Below are 23,905 nucleotides of genomic sequence, written 5' to 3'. Positions count from 1 at the left end.
CAACTTTTCGTAACGTAAATGTAGTTGCGAAATCAAAATACCCTTGAACAAAAATTTTCTCACTGAATTTAGACGAAATTTTAATCCATCCTATTGAGATATTTGGGGAGGGTGGTATGTCGTACCCAACTCAACTCTAATGCCGCTGTTGTATAAAACTGGATAATGATCTAGCCTGGAGGCATCCTTCACCCAAACGTACGCCCAAAATTATCGATTCTCTATCTCTACTTTCTCCTGCTTCTTATGTCAAAAAGTTACAAATTTGCATATTTTTCTATTTTCTTCAATGATTTTGGTTTAGAACACCTAGCGCTTTTAACGCATTTCAGCCCTGACGCAAAGTAGCTGGCCAAATTCTCAGCAACTCTTGATCATCTCTGCAAAGGGATTTGTGCATTATTTAGCAACGGCATGCGTTATTTCTCAGACTTAACTAATATAATACTCTTCGTCGACAGCATGAACTTCTAAAGGGCCTGTTTTCCGAAATCTATTTTCCACAGGCAATCCCAAAGTATTGGCTTATAGTCAAATGTATTTTTTGGTCTGAAGTTAGAGATCTTGCCCAAAGCAAACAAGTGTGCTTGCATCCCATTTGTGTTTTTCAATCATAAAACAATTTATTTTAGCCTTTTTAGGTAAATGATGAAACTTCTCCTCTCAAAAATAAGCTTACTGATTTCCAATTCCACTTTTTCGTTGAAGAAATATTTCCAAGTAATCTTTCTCCTCGGGTTTAGAATACACAAAGGTGCTCTTTCTTTCTAGTCAGCGCCCATCTTTAAATCTTACTCGCACCCATACATTAACAATGCGCACCTCTTTCTGCGTCCTTGTATGCTTGGTACCAGAGCCACAATGAGTTTGAGCGCGAAAATAAAAGAAAGATGCGGTGCAGCGGTGGAATATCTATCTGACTAGGCGCTCCTCCGCTTGGTTTTCCATTTCCGCGGTCGAAATTGTGACTCTGGTTCCCAGGATAGCTAGCGTCTTTGCAGCTTCTTACTGCCATTCAGAGAATCAATTGTTCGTGGTGATTATCATTCTTAGAGTAGGGAAACATTAGATATGATTTTGCTAGATGATTTTCTGTTCCAAGCCTATCCATTATTCGTGGTAATACTCATTTTTGTTATTAGAATAGGAAAATACCATACATTTTTATCACTGAACAGCTGCTTTTCTATCTTCAAGGGGTCCCGTGTTTCAAGTCCAACTTCGCCCAACGATTTCAACTCGGTCGATTCGGAAAGATCATTTTCACCTGAAGAAGAGAAAACCCTAGAACATGGCTTATCAAATAATAATTGGGAAGATGAAAAGGTACACTCTGAAACCAAAGACATCGGGAATGTATGTGAATCAAATGGGACTATTATTACACAAAATGAGGATGCCAAATTTAGTCAGACATTTGTAAGTGCAGAATACACGGCTGCTCAACATGCCAATTCTACAGCTGTTCTTATTCCTTATCCTGAGGCCGAGACCGGTGTCCAGGCTGTTATTACCAGCAATATTGGATCAAAAAAGACGCTACTGCCTGAGCAGACGGTTACGGCTCTAAGCGAAAATTTGCCGTGGGATCCTGAAGGGGATCTTAGCCCGCTGGAAAACGGTAAACATTTTTCAGAGCATTATCTTAGCTTAAGTGGCTTCAAAGTCCCTACGGTTCAAAAGCAGCTGATACCCGATGTAAGACTCCGCACCGAAGACAAAACAGACGTTTGGTGCAACACAACTGTCAGTGATGAGGGTTCCTTACAGGTAAACAACAACACGTACAACATGAACACTAGCAGAATGAATGCAAATAGGCTCAGCCCAGAGATGGCAGAGTTCAACCAATCGTCATGCCTTGATGTTGGTGGAAATAGTGCGAAGTCTGTGTTTGACAGAAAGAAGCAAAGGACCATTAGAAAAATAAACTGGGAGACGAACTACATTCCACCTTTGGATTTCATCCAGCAGTCACAACCGGTCAGACCACCTACAACCGTGAAAAAAACTAAAATGCTTGGTAAGGAAACTTCGGTTTAAGATTCATGGCTTTGAACATTCCAACACCATCTTCAACAGTTAGATGGTGTGAACAAGAAGGTTTAATGAAATTCAACAACTGTACTGTATGATAAATGATTAAAATTTGAATTGTATATGCTTAACACTTGCTATAGTAAAAATTTGCTTGACGTTCAAAGTTCATCGTGGTTTGTTTTCGTAAAAAATGGGCTTATAATAATTAAAGTAAGAATATATACTGTAGTTAGTTAAATAAATGAATGAATTATAGTTATTAAATATTATGGCTTTCTATTTAGGTTATTTCAGCAAATGAAAATGATGATATCGCTACTATTTATTCGTAATCTATCTATACGTATCCATCAAGGTCGAAGATTATATGAATTTATCGAATCCACTTTCGACCTGTTCTTTTTGCTTACGTATTCCAGTCTTTAAGATGCCGGTATATCCATTATAGCGCTATTAGAATCAGCACCTGTCTAGTTTGAATGCTGCTGTTTTTAGGGTCTGTAGGCAACTTTAAAACATTTTTTCAAACCGATAGGAAAGTAGAATTCAAAAGACCTTTAGACAGAATGCAGTTCTTTTAAAATGCTGGTTAATTCGAGGGGAAGCAAATCTTTTCAATGCGCTAAACGATCGTACTAGAAATTTATTACTGTAAGTATCGATCAAAATCCCGCAATATCAAGCACAATGCTGTAGAGAGATGTTTTTAGAAGACGTCGAACTCAAAGAAAACGTATGTTGAATGGCACAGTCTCAACGAACATGTGCAAATACAAAGCATACGTAGTATTGTTCCCATAGACGTAAGAGACACTGGGGCCGGGGGCTAGAGCCCCCCCCCCCAATCAGGCAGAATTAATCAAATTTCGGGGCCATTCGGGCAACTTTATCCCAATCAAGCAATAATATTCGGGTAAGGCCATTAATCAGCACCCTTAAACATTAAGCCTCCGCAACGCCTGTGATTGCCCATGTTGCTTATTCTAAATTTATCTAAATCTAATAGAGATTTGGTACAAGACGACTTACCAGCGGTTCAATTCCTCGCGCCAGAAAAACGTCTTTGCTTTTGCTTGGTTCACAGCTACCTGGACTAAATCAGTTAGAATATGGGCAACGGCGAGGCCATATGTGTTCTAGCATACCTTTGCTTGTAATTTACCGGGAATTCACGTGCGTCTATTCACAAGAGACATTTAAAACAAACAGCATTTGCAGATTCGAAAGCCAACTCATCTCTCTGCAGGAATTGATTGTACATGGACGAATAGCGTGTAAACGACCGAACTAATTTTAGCTCCTTTGGTGAAGTTCATCCCCTTTTAAAGAAATGAAGGAACACTAGTTTTTTAAGGCCTCTCTCCGGAGATGAAACCTGGTAGAGGTAACCTCCCTGCTGACTCAAAAAGCACCAGCGAGACAGAAGAAAAGAATGCTTTTATTGTTTCAAAATGCAATTTCAACGTGAGAAGTTCTCTTGTGAAAAGAAAACTTTTCGGTGATAAAAAGGCCATGCTCCTTATTTCGTGATTCAAACCAACTTTGGTCGCGTTAGTGTTTCGCTCATCATAGTTTATCAACTTGCTTTGCTAAGTACAACGGCAGTTTTTTCTTAAATTCATCAAAGATTCAATGTTTAAAAGAAAATCTAGGTTATCTTTTAGCACATTTTACACCATTATTTTTTTGCTGGTAGTGGTAAAAACGTCCAAAATTGGCCTAAATTTAGCTGCGAGGCACGTTTGTTGTCATATTCTTTATTTCTGATTGGCTAATGAGGTATGCAGAATTTTGGGCGCTCAGCCAATCAAAGATTTGGAAACTATGCTACTAGTACCTACAATGATGCAGATCGAGGTGCGAATGCTATTGTTTTACGGATATAAGAAAGAGAGAAAGACAGAGAAAATGAAAATATAAATTCAAAAACACGAAAAAACTCAATGTCTTTTCAAACACTTTCAGCATAAAATGTAACTTCGCCTGACATGTTATGACATGCTTTGATTGGAGTAGTTTATCAACTTGTTTCGCTCATCATAGCAAAAAAATGAAACGAAAAAAGGATGGTCTGATTTGTGTGTCACATCGAGTTCACGTTGGACGGCGAAAAACGAAGTATGAAATCATTGATATTCCTGTCACAAAAATTTCTTTATTCATAACAAACAAAAACCTTAAAATGTCAGGAAGCAAATGATTTTCACGAAGCCGAGTGATTTTTAGGTTTTCAACTTATATTCGGTCATAAAGAAGGTCAACAAATATTGGAAAATTAATCTAGGATTTTTTCATTTTGATTAAAAATCATTGCGAAACACGTTTCTAATTGTACAATTATTTAAATTAGTAAGCCAATCAATGATAACTTGTAAAAATAATCTAAGATGCAGCATAAAAATATATGATATACATTTAAGTTACACAGTTATATACATACTTTTGGCACTATTCTTTCGGGCAACACTGAATACCTAAAAACACTATATGCACCAATGGCATCAAATGATATTCTTTCACTGAGCTGTGAGTATTATGCAGATGCTGGCCTACTGGATTCTCTTTCTCAGTTCAATCTACGAGTACTAAATATATGTCGTTCTAAGAAAACTTTTCGAAGGGATTTATCAAATAAATTTGAAAAAACTTCGAAATGTTCATGTAAGGTTGTAGAACATCATTTTGGATCTACCGCTAGGCGTTTGCTTTGGATCCACCCATATGGAGGTAAAAGCAAAAATTTGCTTTCTGGGAGTAGTTTGACTCTGACAGAATTGCTAATACTTCTGAATTTACTCAATTATGGTAAAATATCTATAAAATTCCAAGTACTATGACCACGACTCTATATGTGTCTGAAAGATTAGCAAAAAGGGGGGGGGTGTTTTTACGGATAAATTGACAACGGTTACGACAAAATTAACATGTATCCTGTGGCGTTCTTACATGAAGGGCTACGTATCAAAATACCAATGTTTACAGTTTAGGATAACTCATTGTGTAGATATATAACATAACACTAGTTAACATGAGATAGGTTAACAAGAAAACCACTCATTTAGAAAACCGGTTAGCTAGAAAACCGCTCAACTTGAAAACTGCTTAACACGAAAACCGCTCAACTCGAAGTAAATATTCCTAATTTGTTTATGAATATAATGGGCTTACCGGACTTACACAGATGTCACATATTGCCCAAGACGAACCGATATTGCTGGTTTGGATTCGCTCGTTTCATGTAAAGTTATATGTCAACGAGTCATTATACGAGTTACATGTATGCGTATCTATATATTTTTTAAGTACATATATATGTCAGGTACATCTTTATCAAAATTGAACTAGACCAGGGATAACAGTATTTAAAGAGGCCGTGAAAGAAGAGAAAGATATAACAACGCTAAATAACAATCATTGTGCACAAATGTGCTTTTCATAGCTACATCAATTATCGTGCATTTCACATAAAAGGCATTCTAGAACTACCATTCACAAATCAAATAATCCAAAAAAGAGTTAAAATAATTCAAATCACTATGCTAAAATTAATATGCAGTTTCTCGGCAATTTCTTTTTTTGACTGTTATAAAGAAATGTCGTTATAGTCACACACCCTCCGTCACTCTTAACTCCGCTTAGCTGGATTCGGGTTGGTTAAGACATGATTCGAAAAAACAAGACGTGCTTGGTGATTCACTTTAGCAGTTTGATGATTCACCTTCGTGATTCGGTGAACAAAATCTCTTTTCAAATGTAGTTTTTTTTGGAAACATCATATAAATGGAACATCAGACAATTTTGTTTCACATTATCAAAGGATCTGCACATTATAACATGCAGTCAGTTTTACGAATCGGAGTAAATACGCACCTTTTAAACGCGTTGATGGGAGAGACACTGGAAATGCCCTTTCGAAATCCCTGTCCCTTCCTTTCCTGAGACAAGGGCGAACGTTAGTCATAAACATCGCTTCGGTTCTCAACTCTACTGTTAATCAAACTTTTGAGCCTTTCCAGATGGTGATAAGCTCTGAAACGAAGACACAAGATGCTACTTACCAACCTGCACAATCACGAATAAATCAAAGTTTATGAATGAGTCAATAAACGAGCTTTGAGAAACAACGTGAGTGTATTTGGGGATCTCTACAAAAAATAGCGATAAACTAGTCTGTATTGATTACCTCTAAACGTCGTGCTACATTTACCAGAATTTTTAAAAAGTATAGAGAAACTAAAATAAACAACAATTTAAAGAGAAACTACCTTAAGCAGTTAAATAAAATCTAGTTAGTTTCCGGCTCTTCATACAAGGACACACCAAGCTCAAACTCAAAACTATTTTCTCTACCAAATGTTAATGAAAGAATATGATCTGAACATATTGATTGTGAACATTTAGTTTAGTAACTACCATATCAAACTTAATGACTAAACAAGAAAAATTTCAAATAGATGCGATTTCCACGGTACAGTGAAAGATGTAAGCATTTTCAAGAGGAAGACCCTTAACGTCGTCGTTTCCATGCTTGCTGTGTATCATTTTTAGGCAGTGTAAAATTACACGGTTGCAGGAATAGGAACAGCGGGAAGTATTTAAAAGATATGAAGAATTTGGGAAAGAGACAGGTGATGGGACTTGTGTTACTGCTGAGCTGATTTTGAAGCTTTCCTTCACAGTTACTGATTTTGAATCGTATTTCTAGAGATCCCCTAAAGAATTATTTCAAGACCTTTTAAAAATTATTGCCGAATCATAAGACGTTAAAATTTAATAAGGTAACCAAAAAAGTCGTGAAATGAGTTTGGATTAGCCGGTTTTTTCTCAGAGAAAACTGATAGAACACGGTTTACATTGCGTGATGCAGGCCAAACACAGACATCATCTGGATCTTAATGCCTTGTCTTGGTAAGACGACCAAAATATCTAAAAATTTTCAAATGTAAGCTAATATACACCAGACCAAGGTATGAATTTTTAGTTTCCCTGATCAATTTTGATGGCTAGTAAATTGATAGAATGACCAAATAAATGAAATTAAAATGACCTAACAAATGAGCATACCGAATGAAAAAATCCAAAAACAATAATATTAAATCTAGAACCCCTTGCAAAAGTTCCGAAAGGCAACTAAAAATAAATTTGTCTTACCTGGCAAGAGATTGCTCACCAACAACATCAGCTGCATCATCAGTTGTGTTCCCGGATGCAGCATCGTAATCTGAATCGACCTAACAAGATGAAACCAAGCTAACAAAATAGCGCAAACAACCACATGAAAATTCCTTTAACTTAACGAAAATAAGTCTGCAATAGGAATCAATTTAGATAACACAGAAACGATGAATAGCTTTCAATTAGATATTCACTCTTGCAACTCGTTTAAGAAGTCTGAAATTCTTGCAAAAGCCACCGTCCCCCAAGACATTTTTTTCAAAAAACGAAATACCATTAATTGATCTAACACTAACCTCTGTTACGGGAGCTTTTTCTTCGCTTGCGCTGATATCATTGAGGTTCAACAACAAATGCTTTAAAGTTTCTACAGTTCTAGGCTCTTCACGTGCTGAGTAGGTTTCAGTTCTTTTGACTGTGTTGCGCTCTTGCTGTAAACAAAAGACCAGATTTGGTTGATCGATTGATCTATTGGAGTATACACAGAAAAGGTAGAGCGCCTATAGTAAATAACCTGGGTACTGGAAGCAATAAAAGAATAACAATTGAAAGGTAATTTCAGTTTTGCTTTTTAGAAAGATTTAACGCCATAGTTTGTGGAGGAAAACTAAACTGACAAAGATGTTCAAAATGACAGTTGTTCTTGGAAGAAAATAGTTTGAAAAAGACTAGGTCTGAGAATTGTTATTCCGTAGCACGCTTATGGTACAGTTACGATTACCTGAAAGACTAGTGAAAATTATTCATCATTCATTAAGCCAAGACAAGGTTTTTTATTTGTCTCACAATAGGAAATTCTGGTAGGAAGATTGTGAAAGAGCCTTGAAAATGAGCTTAGAGTCAGCTTTGGTGGCAAAGCTTTCAAAAATGGTCAAAGTCTCTTTAAATGGCTGTTTGAAAAAGGAAAAGAGAGATTTGAAAGTTACTTGGTAAAGAAAGACAACGCCTTATTTTGCATTGTGTCGAACAGTGCGTCACTAAAGAACAAATGAGAGATAGGAAAGCAGCAGTTGCGCCTTGAGGATACTGACTCTACAAACATAATGGTTAAAAAGGGCAACGGAAACGTTTCACAATAAGAATAGTGGCAATAAGAAGAAAAGTGAAAAAGAGGACTCACTATGTACGATCCATTATTAGAATTCCGCATACAATCTTCAATAAACGAATCCAACAGTTCCGATCGCATCGCTCTCGAATCAGTGTTAACACTTCTGCTGAAAAGAAAGAAAGTCATAAGAATCAGCCGACGAAAACGTTGTAAATTCTGTTTACATCACGCTTCTTGCTTACAGGGTCTCTAGACCTTGATATGCAGAACATTAGAGGTCTTTCTGTAGTCTCAGGCCCAGATAGGGTGCTATATGATCCCATTCATTGCAGAATTAAACAGCTGGCACATATAACATTATCTTTGATCACAATTTAAATATGTTGCACAATTTTTAGGAAGCGCACAAATGCAGTAAAACATTATGTTATTTCGAATTGATTACTTTATGCGTACGATGCACAACTTTTCATTTACGCGTGATCTCATTTTTGCAAAATATTTAAAAACCTAACAGCTGAAAGGTTTTACAAGTCATAACAATGAAAAGATGCATCTTTATGTTTCAACGTCCGATTCACCCTACCTGAAATTTTCTCTTTCATTTTCATTTTTGACTGATTTGTTAATATAGTCGCTAATCAAATCGGCACTAGTTGATCTACCGGTTGTCGATTCAAATTTGCGATGAGGCGAAACTTTCTTTATTCGATTAAGGCTGGCATCTGGAGCAAAGCTGACTCTACTGGATGACCTGACAGGCAACGCAACAAAGCTTTGGCCAGAATCTCCAGAATCAGAACCCTTTATTGTCGATGTTTCATCTGAAACAGTAGACAACGAAGGACTGGCATCGACTATAGGCATTGGGGGCTGTGCAAGCAGCAAATCAGTGTCAATTGTTTCATTATCATCATCAGAATAATAATTCGCGTCATTTCCAAGGTATGTTCCAGAGTTTCTACTTGCTACTGGCATGGTACGAGAAAATTTAGCATAATTCAATGATTCACTGCGTGGGCCATTCTCACTTGGACGACTCTTGCTAACTGCTAATTTAGAAAACTGGCGTCCCATTGGCACGTCTATCTGTGGAGCAGGACGAGAATGTGAAGCATTATTGACACGAAGCGGAATGCTACGTTTGGAAGCTGTCCAACTTGTTGGTGAAGAATCATTTCTACTATTTCGGCTAGAATATTGTGAGATTCTTTTTTTAAACTTTTCAAGACTTGGCCATGTTCTGTTATGGGGGCTCCCAAGCTCTCCATTTATTTCACTGACTTCTGTGCCATTTACTGTATGTGAATTTACAAAGTCAGTGTTAACAACTTTAGAATCTTCCTTCTCCTCTAACACTTTTTCGTCATCAGATTCTACAGAATGAATATCGTTAATGATTTCGTCTCTCACGACAAACTTTGGCGACCGCTCCGGTCTTAGGGCTGATGATCTCCAGTTAGTGTACGAATCAAAGCCACTCCTTGATCGTGTCGTAATTGCTGAATCAGAGAGCCGGTTTCTTCTTGGGAGTTCGACCTGTCCTGGTGAGCCTAAATAGCCCGCAGCCGGATTTTGATACGCTCTTGATATGGAAGTTGAATGTGGACTGCTAGAAGGAGGCGCCTTTGTTGACGCAATACTGGAAATCGTTTTAGTTACCAGGGAGCTGGGGCGTTCGGATGTGTACAGAGTGGATGCATCACGTGTTCGATAATTAGTTGAAGGTTTCGGTGTGGATACAGCATTAGGAACTTTGTTACTAAAAGACTGACTGTTCCATGTTTTACTACGCTGGTGCACCTTAGTTCCAGTTGGTGGTCGTCGTAGCAATACGTCAGTAGAATTGCTGTCTTTCCTTGCCAATCTATTTGTAAAATCGAATGGCACACCATCTTTCACTGGCGAAATTGCACGCTGTGGCGAGCCTTTGCTTGAAGCATAAAAGTCATAGGTTGTTTGGCTGTTTAATGGACTTATAACATCCGAATGGTAGCCTGATGTTCTCTGTGAATTTGCTTCCACTTTATCATTTTCTCTTTGCTTTGTTCTAAGTGTTAAGTCACCCTGATCTGGCCTAAAAGAACTACTTTCCAATCGGACAGCTAAATCCCTTGCATTAAAACTGTTTGATTCTATTTTTGATTTATTCTTCATAAATTGTTGCTGACCATAGCTTTTCAAATGGCTCAGTGAAGAGCTGTTTACTAGAGACATTTGCCCACCCGGTTCTGCAAACGATCTAGATTGGGATTTTTTCGCAACAGAATCGTCAGCCGAATTTTTCTTGGGAAAAACTTGAGCACTACTGATAGCCTCCCGCCTTGGAGAAATTCTTGAATAAGAAGCGCTTGGTGTGTTTTCATAATTACCACGGTTTCTGTTCAAGATTTGATTTGTATAGGTAACATCTCTGTTTTCGGGAGACATAATGGCATCGCTCAGCCTAGAGGAGCTATGGAGAGAACGAGCAAGGTATCCATCTTTTTGTTTCCTCACGTTCTTCCTACTTTTGTTCAATATTGCCTCTACTCTCTTATCTTGAAAAAGTGGGGTATGCAAATTACCACCCATGTTGACGGGACGATTTCCATAAATAGATGTGTCAAGGATGACATCAGTTGCAATACTTTCAGCATCATCCATTGTCAGCCCAGTCGTATCCATGCTCTTTGAGTGAGACAATAGACTATTGGGTGGGTTGGTTTTGAGAAGGACAGATACTGATGACAACCTGCAGAAGAAACATTGTGATAGCAATATGTTGAAAAAATCTCATCTTCCACCAAATTACTTAAATTCACATCATAGGGGTTTCAAGGGCCATTTCTGATAGCATAAAATTTGCTAACACATTTAGTGGAATTGTGATAAAACCTGCTATAAAGTCTCCTTTTGATGTGCTGTGCAGTGCTGCAAACTTTAGAAATTGCATCACAAAAGGCTTGTACATAATCGACAAAATTTCGTCCTTGTATCATTTATAATGACTGGCTAAGTACACTTTCTTTTTGATTGACAATATTAAAGTCTGTGTCTTCTTTTTCTTAGAGCTAAATTGACCTTCTTATTATCACAAATAAACCCCAAAACATAGACATACCTTCTTTGACTGGCATCGTTTGTTTCAAATTCATTTACATTGTCCACCCACTTTGGGTAGGTAGTTCTCGAACGATTACTCTTTTTCCAAGAAGAATGATTTTGTCCTTAAAAAAATTTTGGGCGCAATTCAGAATACTTACAGCTAATAACCTCTACAAAAACAAGATCAAAAGATAAAAACATTATTGAATATTAATAACAGTACAGCAAGCACTGAGCTTGTTTATTATAACATTATAACAGATTATAACTAAACAATTTTACATATTGATAGCTAATAACTTTTGCTTTAGAAACCATTATCTTTTTTACGCGTGGCAGACTAAGTCAAAGTACAACTGTAAGAGAGGAAGCCATTTATTTGAATTGTACTTTATTTTCCTATCAGTATCTTTGATCCGTACATAGAACAAACTTTGATATAAAGATTGTGATTTGCTGCAAACAAAGGTATCAGCCAAGGAAATTAACAGGTTGTTTTGGGGTGGTAATGCTAAGGAAAGGACCAGGAGCCTATTGCAAAGCCTGACTAAGGGAAAGGAGAGAGGGTTTGGAGGTGAGGGAGGTAAGATCAAGCTTGTTGATTTTTGACACTAGCCCCATTCACACCAGCCAGGTTGCAAGCTAGGAAGCACTTGCCTCATATAGATTTTTCATTATTTACTAGAACAACTTCAAGGCTCTGGTATTGGAAAAAGTCTCTCATCTACATATTTTCAGGAAACTGAAGTATTAAATTCTTGACATGATACAATATGTGAAGCAAATAAATATTTGTAACCTATCACAGTTATGAAATACATTGTTTTATTTGATGGAAAAGCTAAAGGCTAGCAGTTATTTCAAGTGTAAATCTCCTTACAAGGTCATTGCTAAAAACTTTTTGATTTGGGGATTCCTAAATATACATCACTTAAAGATTTTGACATTTCAAAGACAAACAATTAGATACCTTTTTGATCTTCATGATAGCTACTTAAAAGAACATCTGTTTCAACTGTTTCTTTATCACTGTCCAAGTCAACTTCTGATATCCTTGGTGATGGAAGAGAAGATAGCTCATCTGCCATCTGCTGAGATGATCGAACAACGGAGACTTCTCGAAAACTTCCAAATTGATCATAACTTACTGATCTCAACTGCCCTGGATTAGTGGGTGAAGAAGACCTGAACCCTCCTGCAAAAGAAAGTAAAAAATCTTTGACCACCGATAATTTTGTTCTAAAAATTGAGACCAGTAGAAAGAGGGAACACAACAACTTACCAAATCTGATGGAGAATAACTAAAGGTTGCAAAATCCTGTATTTGTTTTTATATTTTAACACAGATCAATGGATAATGGTTGACCCACCATTCTGGTAAAAGCTGAATAACTCTACCACAAAATATCAGTCCTATAGATTCATTTGTCTTAGATATATCAATATGAGGTGGCTTTTAACTATTTTCATTAGCACATGTGTCACAAATTTGTCAAACAATGATAAGAATATTCAAGCATGACCATGATACTTTTAGCAGGGGTGCAGTAAACAGCTCTCCTGGAAATCTCTAGGTGAGCTATTTCTAGATAAATAACAATTTAAACAACGGAAGAATCGATTTCAAGGAAAGCAATTTGCTTTTTAAAGCAATTTAGGAAAGCAATCTGTAGCTCCCCTCCAGCATTTGAAGAGAGCCCGAAGGGGAGCAAGAGCTATGGCTCTCCTCAAATGACCAGGCCTACATTTTGCACATTGATATTAAATGTCTGGTCCTGTTCAAAGAAAGACAGACTACCTTGCCAATGTTGCACAGAATATAATGACACATTACTTTTAAAAGATACACTCATTTGACAGAGTAAAGATGACTTACAAAATTTGATTAAATTCCTGCTGATCTTTTGTATCACTAAATTACGATAATTAGGTTGGTAAACTTCAATTTGCATGAAATGTTGCCATGGAAAGGTAAACAGTTTGCCAAGAAGCAAGGCACAGTTGGCACTTGGCTTGGAGCTTAATAAATTTAAATAAAAACCAAAACAAAAGAGAGTTATAGCTTGAAGCATTTTGGTACTACTGGTAATTCTTTGTGTAAATTGAATCAGATACGATGAGCAGGTCTTTGATCTAAGTAAATTTCAAACAACAAATAGGTTGCCTTTGCAACTCTAATCACTAAGCCTGCCTCACAACATATGTATAATGGAATATAAACATATAAATATACAATAAAACAAATTATAATCAATAAAATGTAATAATAATCCTTTTTTAATAATCCATAACTATACATCTGTTGTAGATTTGTGGAAATATTGCATCATGTGTTTTGTTGGTTTTTCTCTAAAAGCTGGTTTACACGATCATATTGAAGTAAAATTCTCATCATATTCACTTCACATTTTTTATGTGATCACAGAATGTGAATGTATAAACAACCTTACAAGTTGCTTGAAGTTTCAAGAAGCCACAAGAATTTATCCCTTTTAATTTGCCTGAGAATTTGCCATCACAGATTTTTCATTTGACAATACCTCACAACTCATTAGCCCATTGCCATGTTGTTGAAAACCATCTTCAGCTTTTAACATTATCAAGAAGATGAAATTTTTAAATTCTATTGCTAGAAAAATGACTTTAATGAAATTCAAGTACATTCTTGCCTTAGGTGTCTTACTTGTTTGAATTTTTTGATACAATCTATTAAGAAATCTAAAAAGTTCAAAAAATATACTGTGCAATTGCACTCAGGAATGTAAATTGACAGATATTTTGGGAGAGTAGGAAATTTCCACCTGACAAAACAGAATATCTCTACTCTGGGCTGATAATACTAAGGTTAGGTCAATTTCTTTTCTAAATTGAGAGACTTCTTAGCATTAGCATTAAGTTATAATATTCACTGATGTGAATAAGCATTGGAATTAAGATTTTCCGATTGATATAAAATTTTCTGACTAATTCAAAGCCTTTCAAAGGTTGGCACTTATGTGGCTGACTGGAGTTTTTTAAATTAATTCAAAAGCCATTCACTTGAGATAGGGGTAGGACCTGGAGGACTCATATTTCTGAATGACAACTTCTTGACAACTTTATATTTTTAATCGACAACTGCATATAAGTGTATTCATGGATAGGTATATGATATGATATATGTTATGATGTGATATATGGTATGATAATTCAAACCTTAATGAAACAAAATCAAAACAGAAACAAAGTAAGATGTGACATGAAAGTAATTCCAGTCATTTTCCATGAAAATGGCAATAAATAGGGAACTATGACTAGGAGACATGACTGGCTTCTATTATGAACACTGTGGTAGTAAAAATATATTTTAATAAACAGATTTAAAACTTTACAACGTACGTTAGAGTCTTGCAAGAGACGGGATAAATCAGATTAAACTGTCAAATATCGTTGACTATAAATCAAGTTAGATGAATGTTGTCAGGGAACTAATAGAGAAACTAACCTTCATCTTCCTTGGTATAGAGAGGACTGCACGTACTCCTCACACTGTTCTTGTAGGATTCATTTATCCAGTTTAACAGTTTGCTGTTCGTTTTACTCATTTCTTTGTCGTTGATGGCATCAGCCAAATCAAACTTTGGTTTTGGGGACAATAGATCGGATACTCGGGGAGTGTAGTGCCTTGATCGTGATCTACCTTCGTATTTATCAATATACTCATCAAGGACATCCGTGGCAGTCTTCTTGTACCTTCAAAAGCCAGATGTTGGAAATCAGTTCATAGCCTGAATCAAATTCAAAATAAATATCACCACGTGTTTATATGAATGATAAATAAGTTGTATTCAATACTCACATGCCAAAAACGGGTTTCAAAGATCAGTTGTCAAACAAACTTTTCGTTGGTTACGACCTCTGTACGCATGCGTTGTAGAAGAGCGCCAAAGAAATTTGAGAATTTCAAAAACGCTCCTTCGGGCAACCCTGATCTTTAAAAAAAGACTGGATCGAGCAAGTACAGTTTTCACGCGAAGCAGGGTTGGTATATTTGCTTTTTTAAGCAAAATTCCAGAAATTTGGCTTTTTCGAACTTGTTTGGCTTCAGAAATTCCTTTTGGCTTAAAGTCATTTTTTGGCTCAATTTTGGCTTTTCCCCACAAGTACGGGTTTACGTAATTAAACCTACATTCCTTCTTTTTCATCATTCTAACAGAAATTGACAATTCAAGCAGTTAATGCATATATTTTACTGTGATTTTGATACCTTGTTGAACATCTGCGATTTTGTCCACCTTGCCCGATTGCTACGTGGTTTTCGCCTTGTTCTTCATTCTTTCTGTCTGTTGAAGCAGGGTTTAATGGCCGCGATGCGAAAGGGGGGGGGGGGGGATTGAAAGAGGTAGCCTGCGTCTGACTGACTTTGTACTTCATCTAAATCCGAATGATAAAATGTTGAGGGAAGGGTAATTATTCTGATAGCAAAAACGGCTAAGCCTAAAATTTTCTGTTTGCTCCCCTGTTGCTTTGTTCTAAACTTACTAAAAATGCATTCTCTTACATGTACATCATGTGTTAGAATTCTATGAATACAATCACAAAGTGTTCCATCAGACTTTGCATTTTCACAAGAGCGGAAAATTTAAGCCGTGTGTAGAGGAATACGTAAGGGTTAAAGGGGGTCAAGCACCCTATGGATTGAACAAAAAGTAACTTCTATCCTCGTTTACAACTTGAAATTTTCTATTGTTTGCTGCCTCGTTTACATTTTTGCTTTATTTGGCCAATGATATAGAATCTAGATATCTATCTTGCTGTTTTCAGCTGAGGCAAAATCACTCAAGCGGAAATACTGGCAAAAAAACGATCACGCATTAGGGCTCAGTACCAGAAATTGCAAGGCAGACGAAGAAAAACCAATATTTTCGAAAATCGGCATCAATTTGAGAAATAAGCTATACTGTATCAGCTTGCAATATTCATTTCGAAGGTTGTTCTGGTAAACGGGGTTTTAAGATTTTTAAAAAAATGTTACTTGTTGCGGCGTTCGTAAAGGCACTGGCCTAGGCAATGTTTATGTTTTCAAAAATATTCTTTTCGGGCTTTTTCGCAAAGAATCACAGACAAAGGAATCATATGGGGTGCCAAATCGGCCAAAATTTCAAGAAGGGACAGAATCGTACGAAGACATAAAAATATCATCAAGAGTGGAATATATCATCAAGATTAGGATATATCTCTCTTTACAGCAAAAATTCTTCATAAGATAGCATATATTAGTTTCTTCATGACATTCCTAATATCTTTACCAGAATATTTGCACAACTTCTTGATGAGATTTTCGATGATCGTTTGATGAAATTTTCAAACTGGATTTTGCCCCAATCAGCACGTTCACAGAATGGGCCACAAATTGTGAGCCCGCAACATGCAAACGAGGCCATCAATCGATGCTTGCAAATGCAAAAAGGGTTCTCTACCAACTATAATAGGTCTAGTTTTAACTATTACTTTGAGTAGTCTTTAGAGCGAATAACAAGACAAAAATATCGTGCGACTCGTAGCGAGAATATAAACTGACTAATGATCATAAGATGATTACAACGATGCATACTATACACTAGCAACATAAATTATCATAGAGTTACATCGACTAGCGTTACACGGAGAGGGGGTACAGGGGGCAACCAACCCTCTTGACCTTTGAAAGGAGGGGCAAGGGGGGCAAAGTCTCTTAAAATTTACCTTGACATCAAATATATTTCTTACAATATGAAATCTTGTCTGTAGTGCTTTATCATGACATAATTTTTGTTATATTGTGATGTGGACACCCTATGACTGCTTATTAGTCACATGTTAGCTATGTAAATATCAATAACACCTGACTCTTGCCCCAAATTCCAGGCATCTGACCACATTCTCCACACACAAAGGGTTGAGACAATACAAACGTCAATGCTTTGGGGTTAACAGTGCTGCTGAAATTTTCAGAACACTATCACTCAGGCACTACAGGGTATTCAAAATCAGAGAAACATGTCTGATGACATCATCATTTGGGGAAAACGCAAAAAGAACACAACAGTGTCCTGGAAAATGTGTTACAGAGATTGAAAGACAAGAGCATAACTCTGAATGAATCAAAGTGCATATTTAATAAAACATAATTAGCATTCTTTGGATTGATCTTCCAAAGTTAGCCCGGATCCAATGCTGGTTGAAGATTTTAATAATCTCGAAACACCAAGGTCTGTTGGTGAAGTAAGAAGTCTGCTAGGAATGGCACAGTACTCAGCGAAATTTATTCAGGATCATTCAACAATCACTGAACCATTCCGTACTTTAACACACAAAAACATTACCTTCAAATGGGACACTCCACAACAAACTTCATCTGATACACTAAAGAAAGTCTTCTGTACACATCCAGTAATGTCGTACTTTGATGTCACAGAAATTTGAACACACCGAAATTGTCTACGACGCAAGTCCTGTTGGTATTAATGTTTTTTTAGCATAAAAGTCGACGAAAGACCCCGAGCAGCGCAACATTGTAGCATATGCTTCAAGAGCATTAACGCCAGTAGAGCAGAGATATTCCCAGACGGAGCGGGAAGCATTGGCGATAGTATGGGGAGTTGAACGAATTCACTAATTTCTATATGGTGATAATCATTTTGAGATAATCTTTTATCAAAAGGCACTAGAAACAATCTACAGCCATCCTTCCAACAAACCGCCTGCTAGAATTACAATTTTACAGTTAAATATCGTGAAAAGGCTCTGACAACCCATCCGACTATCTATCCAGACATCCAAATCAAAGTATTACAGCTAAAGATCACATAGCAGAAGACTACGTACGTTTCATCAGCTCACATGCATTACCCAACGCTATGATAATTGAGGAAATTGAGCTAGCAATATCAAAGGACCCCACACTGCAAAAAGTTATCGAATTGCACAAAAGTAATCAATGGCATACATTAAAGACAATTGCAGTTCCAGAAATTAACAAAGATGAACTGAAAATCTTCTATTCCATAAAGCAAATTTTGACAGCGAAAGGAAAACTTTTATTGAAAACAACCAAATCATTATTCCGGGAACATTGCGCAAGAAAGCCATAGAATTAGCACATCAAGTACACATGGGCATTACCAAAGCAAAGATGTTAATTAGGGAGAAAATATGGTTCCAGTTCATTGACAAATTCACCAAAAAGCAAATAGAACATTGTCTCCCATGTCAAGCAACAGGCAAAGCATAAAGCAAAGAAACAATGGCATCAAGTACACTACAACCACGCCCATGGCACACCTTAAAAACTGACATTAAAGGACCTTTATCATCAGGAGAATATCTGCTTGTCGTCTATGACTGCTATTCACGTTTCCCAGAGGTGGATTTTGTAAAATCTACTTCTGCAGTCGCTGTCATTCCCAAATTTGATAGGATATTTTCTACTCATGGAATACCAGAAAAGCTGATTAGCGACAATGGACCTCCTTTTCAAAGTTATGAGTGGGCCATATCATGGGGTATCAAATACGTACCTGATACACCACTATGGCCCCAGGGTGACGCAGAAGCTGAGGCATTTATGAGACCGTTATAGAAACTACTTCAAACGTTTCAAATTGAGAGCAAGAACATAAAGAAAGAACTGTATCAATTTCTACTGAATTACAGAAGCTCGCCTCATTGTGTATCTGGAGTATCTCCTGCACAGTTGCTGTTCAACAGAACAATAAGAGCAAAGATACAACATTTGCCAGAAAGTCCAGCTCCAATAAACAAGCATAAAGACTTGGCAGGAATGGAAAAGAAAATCAAAGAGAAAGCTAAAGAGTACCATGACAAGAGAAATCATACAAAGAATTCAGAAATAAAGATAGGAGACCAAGTCCTTGTAAGACAACAAAAGAAGAATCGTTTCACAAGCCGGTACAGTACAAATCCATTGTAACAGAAATCAAAGGCTCAAGAGTCACTGCTCAAAATCATAATCACAAAATTACAAGAAACAAATTGTTTTTAAAGTATTCAAAGGAGCAGCAAATGTTAAAGACAACGGCTCAGAGGACAGTGAAAGTGATGATGAATTCAACGAACATATAAATGAACAGAACCAGGAAAAAGAACAACCCCAGTTTAGATATCCAGTACGAAACAGGATGATGACAAACTTTAACGGAACAGTTCTATCTCATTAAGTACTTACAATGTTCAGTATAATCACATAATATTTGTTTTGTTTTTGCTTATATTTGCTTATAGAAGAGACATTTCGAAGAAGGGGAGAGATGTAATATTGTGATATGGACACCCTATGACTGCTTATTAGTCACATGTTAGTTATGTAAACGTGAAATAGTAGTCTACGCAACAAAGTCAAAATGCTTGTCCAGCCTCCCTTCCATTTGATGAGCCACAGCGTAAAGCCAAAGCCCGCGCGCGACTTCTGTCCTTGTCAGAACGTCTTGTCAGTTGTTTTTCTTTGAGCGGTGGTGGTAAAATTCTAGGCACGAAATGATGGCAGTGGAAAATTTAAGTGAGGACATCAATTTTAACGAATGGGCCAAGAAGTGTTCTAAACTCTCCAATTAATCCAAACCATTTTCTGAAAGGAGTTCCTTGTGTTGCAGTTAGGCCTTTGCCAAATAGAGAAAAATCATATATAGTGTTTAACTAATTCCACGAACTACACATCTAGATTGAATCATTTACAAACTATCTAAACAAAATATGCGGTAATATTAGATATATATTTATAGGACTGAAAAACGTTTTGCTGAATTGCTCTGAACTGTGATTAATTGTTTACTGTGTCTCAGTTTACAAAAGGTTGTTGCAAAAAGATTTGATTAAAAAATTGAATTTAAACTGAATTTTCACTGAATTTATGATGTGCATGTAAAAACTTAAATAAAGCAATTGTTTTTTCTATAGCAATTTTTTTATCAAAACTCTGAAAAAATATATTTTCAGAACTATGTTTGCTATCTCATCTGTGCCAGTGGCGTGCTGGCAAGAGGGGCACGGGAGCCAATTGCTCCATATCAAATATCTCGGGCGCCAGAATGAATTTTCATCTTAAAGGGGCGCCGAAAATCTAGCCAAATAGCTAGCACACGAGGACAATTTACATAGAAGAATCAAACAATACTTAAGGTGGACATAAATCGCTTTAAAGAGAACAAGAATCACCTTGCAACATACCACCTCTTCTTTCTTGCAAACTTTGATGCGCTTAACACGATTTTTGCATAACGTTGATACCAGGGGCGTACCGAGGTAGAAGTAACTTGAGGAACCCTACGATTATTTTGGGCTGGGCAGTAAAAGCTTTGATTAGACACCATTTTATAAAATTATTCGGAGAGTTCAAGGAATTTTGATTTACTGAAATGATCAGAAATGATAGGAAGAAAAAGCTGAGGGATTACGTCCCAAAAATTATATTCCATAAGCTAAAACATTAAACAACGACACCATCAAAACCATCAAATAGCTTTCAGTCTGTGAATTTATATTTCAGAGAAAGCTTGCGTTATTGAAAGTAGCAGCTGTGTATTTTCCTTTCCTTCGGCGGCAATCTTGGTGCGGCCCTCGGACAGTAAAGCTATATCCTGGGCTTGTTCCGATATATAGGTCTAAAGGGTTGGAAGTTCTGATATTCTTATGTAAAAAGATGTTGTGAATCGATACAATATATTGCGGCGGGATGGTGTCAGCAACTAAAGAATTTCAGGTAATTTTTTTCAACCAGGCAAATCTGTAGTAAAGCCAAACAAGGCCTGCCTCGCACCGGTTTTTCGGCCATATTTTCAAGGAAGCTTATAGGTATTGTCTAGGGTCTTCCATGAGTCTAGAGCGATGTTGTAAATATTCGGATGCATTTACGGCCATCTCTTGAACTTTTTCTTTGCAATTTTTCGCCCCCAACCATGATAAAGGCCTTTAATGATCTTACAGCTCCCTCCCTACCTCCAACCTCTCTCAATAGACTCCCTGATTATTAGTTTTGTGCAGTTTGATGATACAGCCGCTACAACGATACTCATAAATACTGTTATGTATAACAAAGAATAGGATACTCTATTTGAAAATTCTCGATCAAGTCCTGTCAGTAATTGTCACTAACCCAATCGTCCCTCATTTGAAGGGGTTTCAGTACGCCACAGATAGACAGATGTATATATGCGTGCTTCCGGGCTCTTTTACTTTTCTGCACATTTCCAAAACTTTGAAGGAAAATTTGAAGATAGCTAAACGAGGGGCAACATTTTGACCCCTTGCCCCCTTGCGATCTCATCCCCAGCACGCCGTCTGTGCTTCTGGGTTTTATAGTTTGACACGATAAAGTTTTGTGCTTGGTGATTAAGTTCTTCTTGTATTTCAGGTAGAAATAGAGACATTTCAATCCATTTAGTCGAATTATTTTTATATGGTTGTGTACAGAAATATCGAGACTGCCTCTGCATTCTTTATGTATATTCTATATGATTTATATATCCATTAAGTTTTTCTTACTAAACAAACTTTGTTGATAGATTTTGCTTCTGTAGGCCAGAGTACAATGGGTGGTATATTTTCATAAGTATCTCTTGTGCAAATTATCAATATTCATATAATCACAAAGCACAAAGAACATTAAAAAAACGGTTTAAATAAAATAAGGCATGGTAGTTATATTCAATACAATTACTACCTCAATTACAGTTAAAATAGCACTAGGCTACTCTACAATTGTCATGAAAAATGTACATAAAAATGTTCATTTGATAACGTTGACAAAACAACCGTGAATAAATACCACTGCGCAATACAATATGCCTCGTCAAATGCAAATGCAACGCATCGTTTCTGGAAACATGTCGACATAAAAAATGTAAGCCACTTTTCAGAAGCTAGTAATGACTCAGGCGAAGTGAAAATATAAGTAAATCTCCGTCATATTTGTCGTCATTCAAAAACTGTTCAGGACCCCTTCTGTCTGATCTGCATATATTGCAGTTGCTTTTGATTCTAAAGCATTTAATTTCGTCACTTGGTCAAGTATTAGTGATTGCAGAGGGGAAACAACATCAGAATACAACATGGAATTAAAGACTAGTAACATGTTTTATTGATCGATTTCCTTTAAATGATGCTACGTAATGATCTTTGAAATTAGGCCCGTTGCATTTCGAAAAACGTGCGACCAAAAATTGTAAAAACAATTTTAATATGAGTCTACCCTGTGTGCAGACTCAACTGTAGGAAAAGTAGAGTCTGCGAAGTAATGCCTGAAAGCTTGTCCAGCCACTTTTTTGAAGGATAGCCACACCTCTTTCTTTATTCTTCAAACCTCTGTGTCTCTTCAAACCTCTGTGTCTCTTCAAAGCTCTCGCTGCGCGTTGCAGGGCTGTGTCTGTGCCAAGCGAAGTCATTTTTTCGATTCCATGACTGCGACTGAAACATAATCAGGTAGAAAGAACATCGCGTGGAACCAAGAATTGTTCGCTGAAGGGTTAAGCTTCTCTAAATTCCTTCTAAACGTTGATGAAGTATACCCTGACCAAGAGAAAGCAATTCGTAGATTTTTCAGAACCAAAGAACTCTATTTGTGCTCCACCTTGATATGGTAAATCGTTCGTTTTTCAAGCCATCTCTCTCGTCTCGTTTTCCAGTCCATTGCGATATTGTCGAGGGAACAAATAATGCTGTAAACTGCACAAACCGACATTCAATCTTCTCATTGAATAAAAATACCAAAATTTCTGCGATAAACAGTCGTAAACAGAGACACGTAAGTGCCTCAAAGGCATTGAGCGGGAATTTCCGAAATTTTTGGATAAATATAGTTTTACGCCCCTACCCTACAGGCAATGCGACCCTGAGCTAGAGGAAAAACACGAAGTTTTACGGCGAGTGACAATTTTCCTGAAATAAAAGATATTTTCAGAAAATGTCACAATTTCCTAAGAAAATGTCACAATTTCCTAAGAAAATGTCACAATTTCCTAAGAAAATGTCATAATTCCAATCAAAGTCTGCTCAAAACTCCTCTGAAGCTGAAAGAACAGTACCTGGTTGAAGCGGCAAATCCGGTTGCTATGGACATACCTGGAAAGGAAGAATATGAATTATATCAAATATTTATCAATTCAGTTCAAGGAAACTCTTTCTTGATCTTTTTCAAAACTTGAAATAAAGAGACATAGAATAACATTAGAACTTTATTGGTTGTAATCACTATTAAATAGTGACAGTATTCATAAATATTCATCAGTGTTCGTTAATAGTTAGCAAATAATCATCAACAAAATATTTAAAAATCAGAATGTGTCTATATATTACCAGGTATATTACCAGAAAATCTCTTAGGGAGAGAATAAGGGAGAGAGGGGTGCGGATAAACGATGATGATTCATGAGAAAATACACACAGAATTAGAATGTTGAGAAAATGTTTCGGAGAATACGTAAAACAAATCATACTTCCAGGTTAAATGATTGTAACTTAATTCAAAAATGGTGCACACAATACTAGTGAATGGGTGTACAAAACCACTCTGTTTCCAAA

At 36.7% G+C, this 23,905-nt stretch overlaps 2 protein-coding genes across 4 annotated transcripts in view; one reads left to right on the top strand and one right to left on the bottom strand.

Annotated features, from left to right (window-relative positions):
• Positions 1 to 3,609, top strand: part of LOC135687043 (death-associated protein kinase 2) — a 28,352-nt gene extending 24,743 nt beyond the window's left edge. Inside the window, exon 12 of the mRNA XM_065203488.2 lies at positions 1,198 to 3,609. Coding sequence (XP_065059560.2) covers positions 1,198 to 2,043 — 846 coding nt within the window. The 3' untranslated portion in view covers positions 2,044 to 3,609. The remainder of the gene's footprint in view (positions 1 to 1,197) is intronic.
• A 712-nt stretch (positions 3,610 to 4,321) lies between these two features.
• On the bottom strand, positions 4,322 to 23,424 carry LOC135687041 (uncharacterized). Of its 3 annotated transcripts, XM_089114335.1 has the most exons (10): positions 23,410 to 23,424; positions 15,192 to 22,792; positions 14,838 to 15,085; positions 12,324 to 12,548; positions 11,370 to 11,475; positions 8,853 to 11,000; positions 8,336 to 8,432; positions 7,512 to 7,646; positions 7,192 to 7,271; positions 4,322 to 6,069 (listed from the first exon to the last, which is right to left on the bottom strand). In XM_089114335.1, coding segments are annotated over exons 2-10 (3,117 nt in total). In that variant the 5' UTR covers positions 15,194 to 22,792; positions 23,410 to 23,424; the 3' UTR covers positions 4,322 to 5,993. The 3 variants fall into 3 exon arrangements, with proteins under 3 accessions (XP_088970461.1, XP_065059546.2, XP_065059547.2); XM_065203474.2 differs by lacking the exon at positions 23,410 to 23,424 and having other exon boundaries at positions 15,192 to 23,352; XM_065203475.2 differs by lacking the exon at positions 23,410 to 23,424 and having other exon boundaries at positions 8,336 to 8,429; positions 15,192 to 23,352.
• Between the last annotated feature and the right edge of the window lie 481 nt (positions 23,425 to 23,905).

The sequence above is a fragment of the Rhopilema esculentum genome, chromosome 20, assembly GCF_057945365.1.
Source record: "Rhopilema esculentum isolate cy_ngs chromosome 20, ASM5794536v1, whole genome shotgun sequence".
NCBI lineage: Eukaryota > Metazoa > Cnidaria > Scyphozoa > Rhizostomeae > Rhizostomatidae > Rhopilema > Rhopilema esculentum.
This window is presented reverse-complemented; position numbering and strand designations above follow the sequence as displayed.

Coding starts and splice junctions, on each gene's coding strand:
- LOC135687041 (XM_089114335.1), bottom strand. Junction 11,001..11,369: donor AACGATGCCAGTCAAAGAAG/GTATGTCTATGT, acceptor TTTCTTCTGCAG/GTTGTCATCAGTATCTGTCC. Junction 7,647..8,335: donor CTAATAATGGATCGTACATA/GTGAGTCCTCTT, acceptor TTTTGTTTACAG/CAAGAGCGCAACACAGTCAA.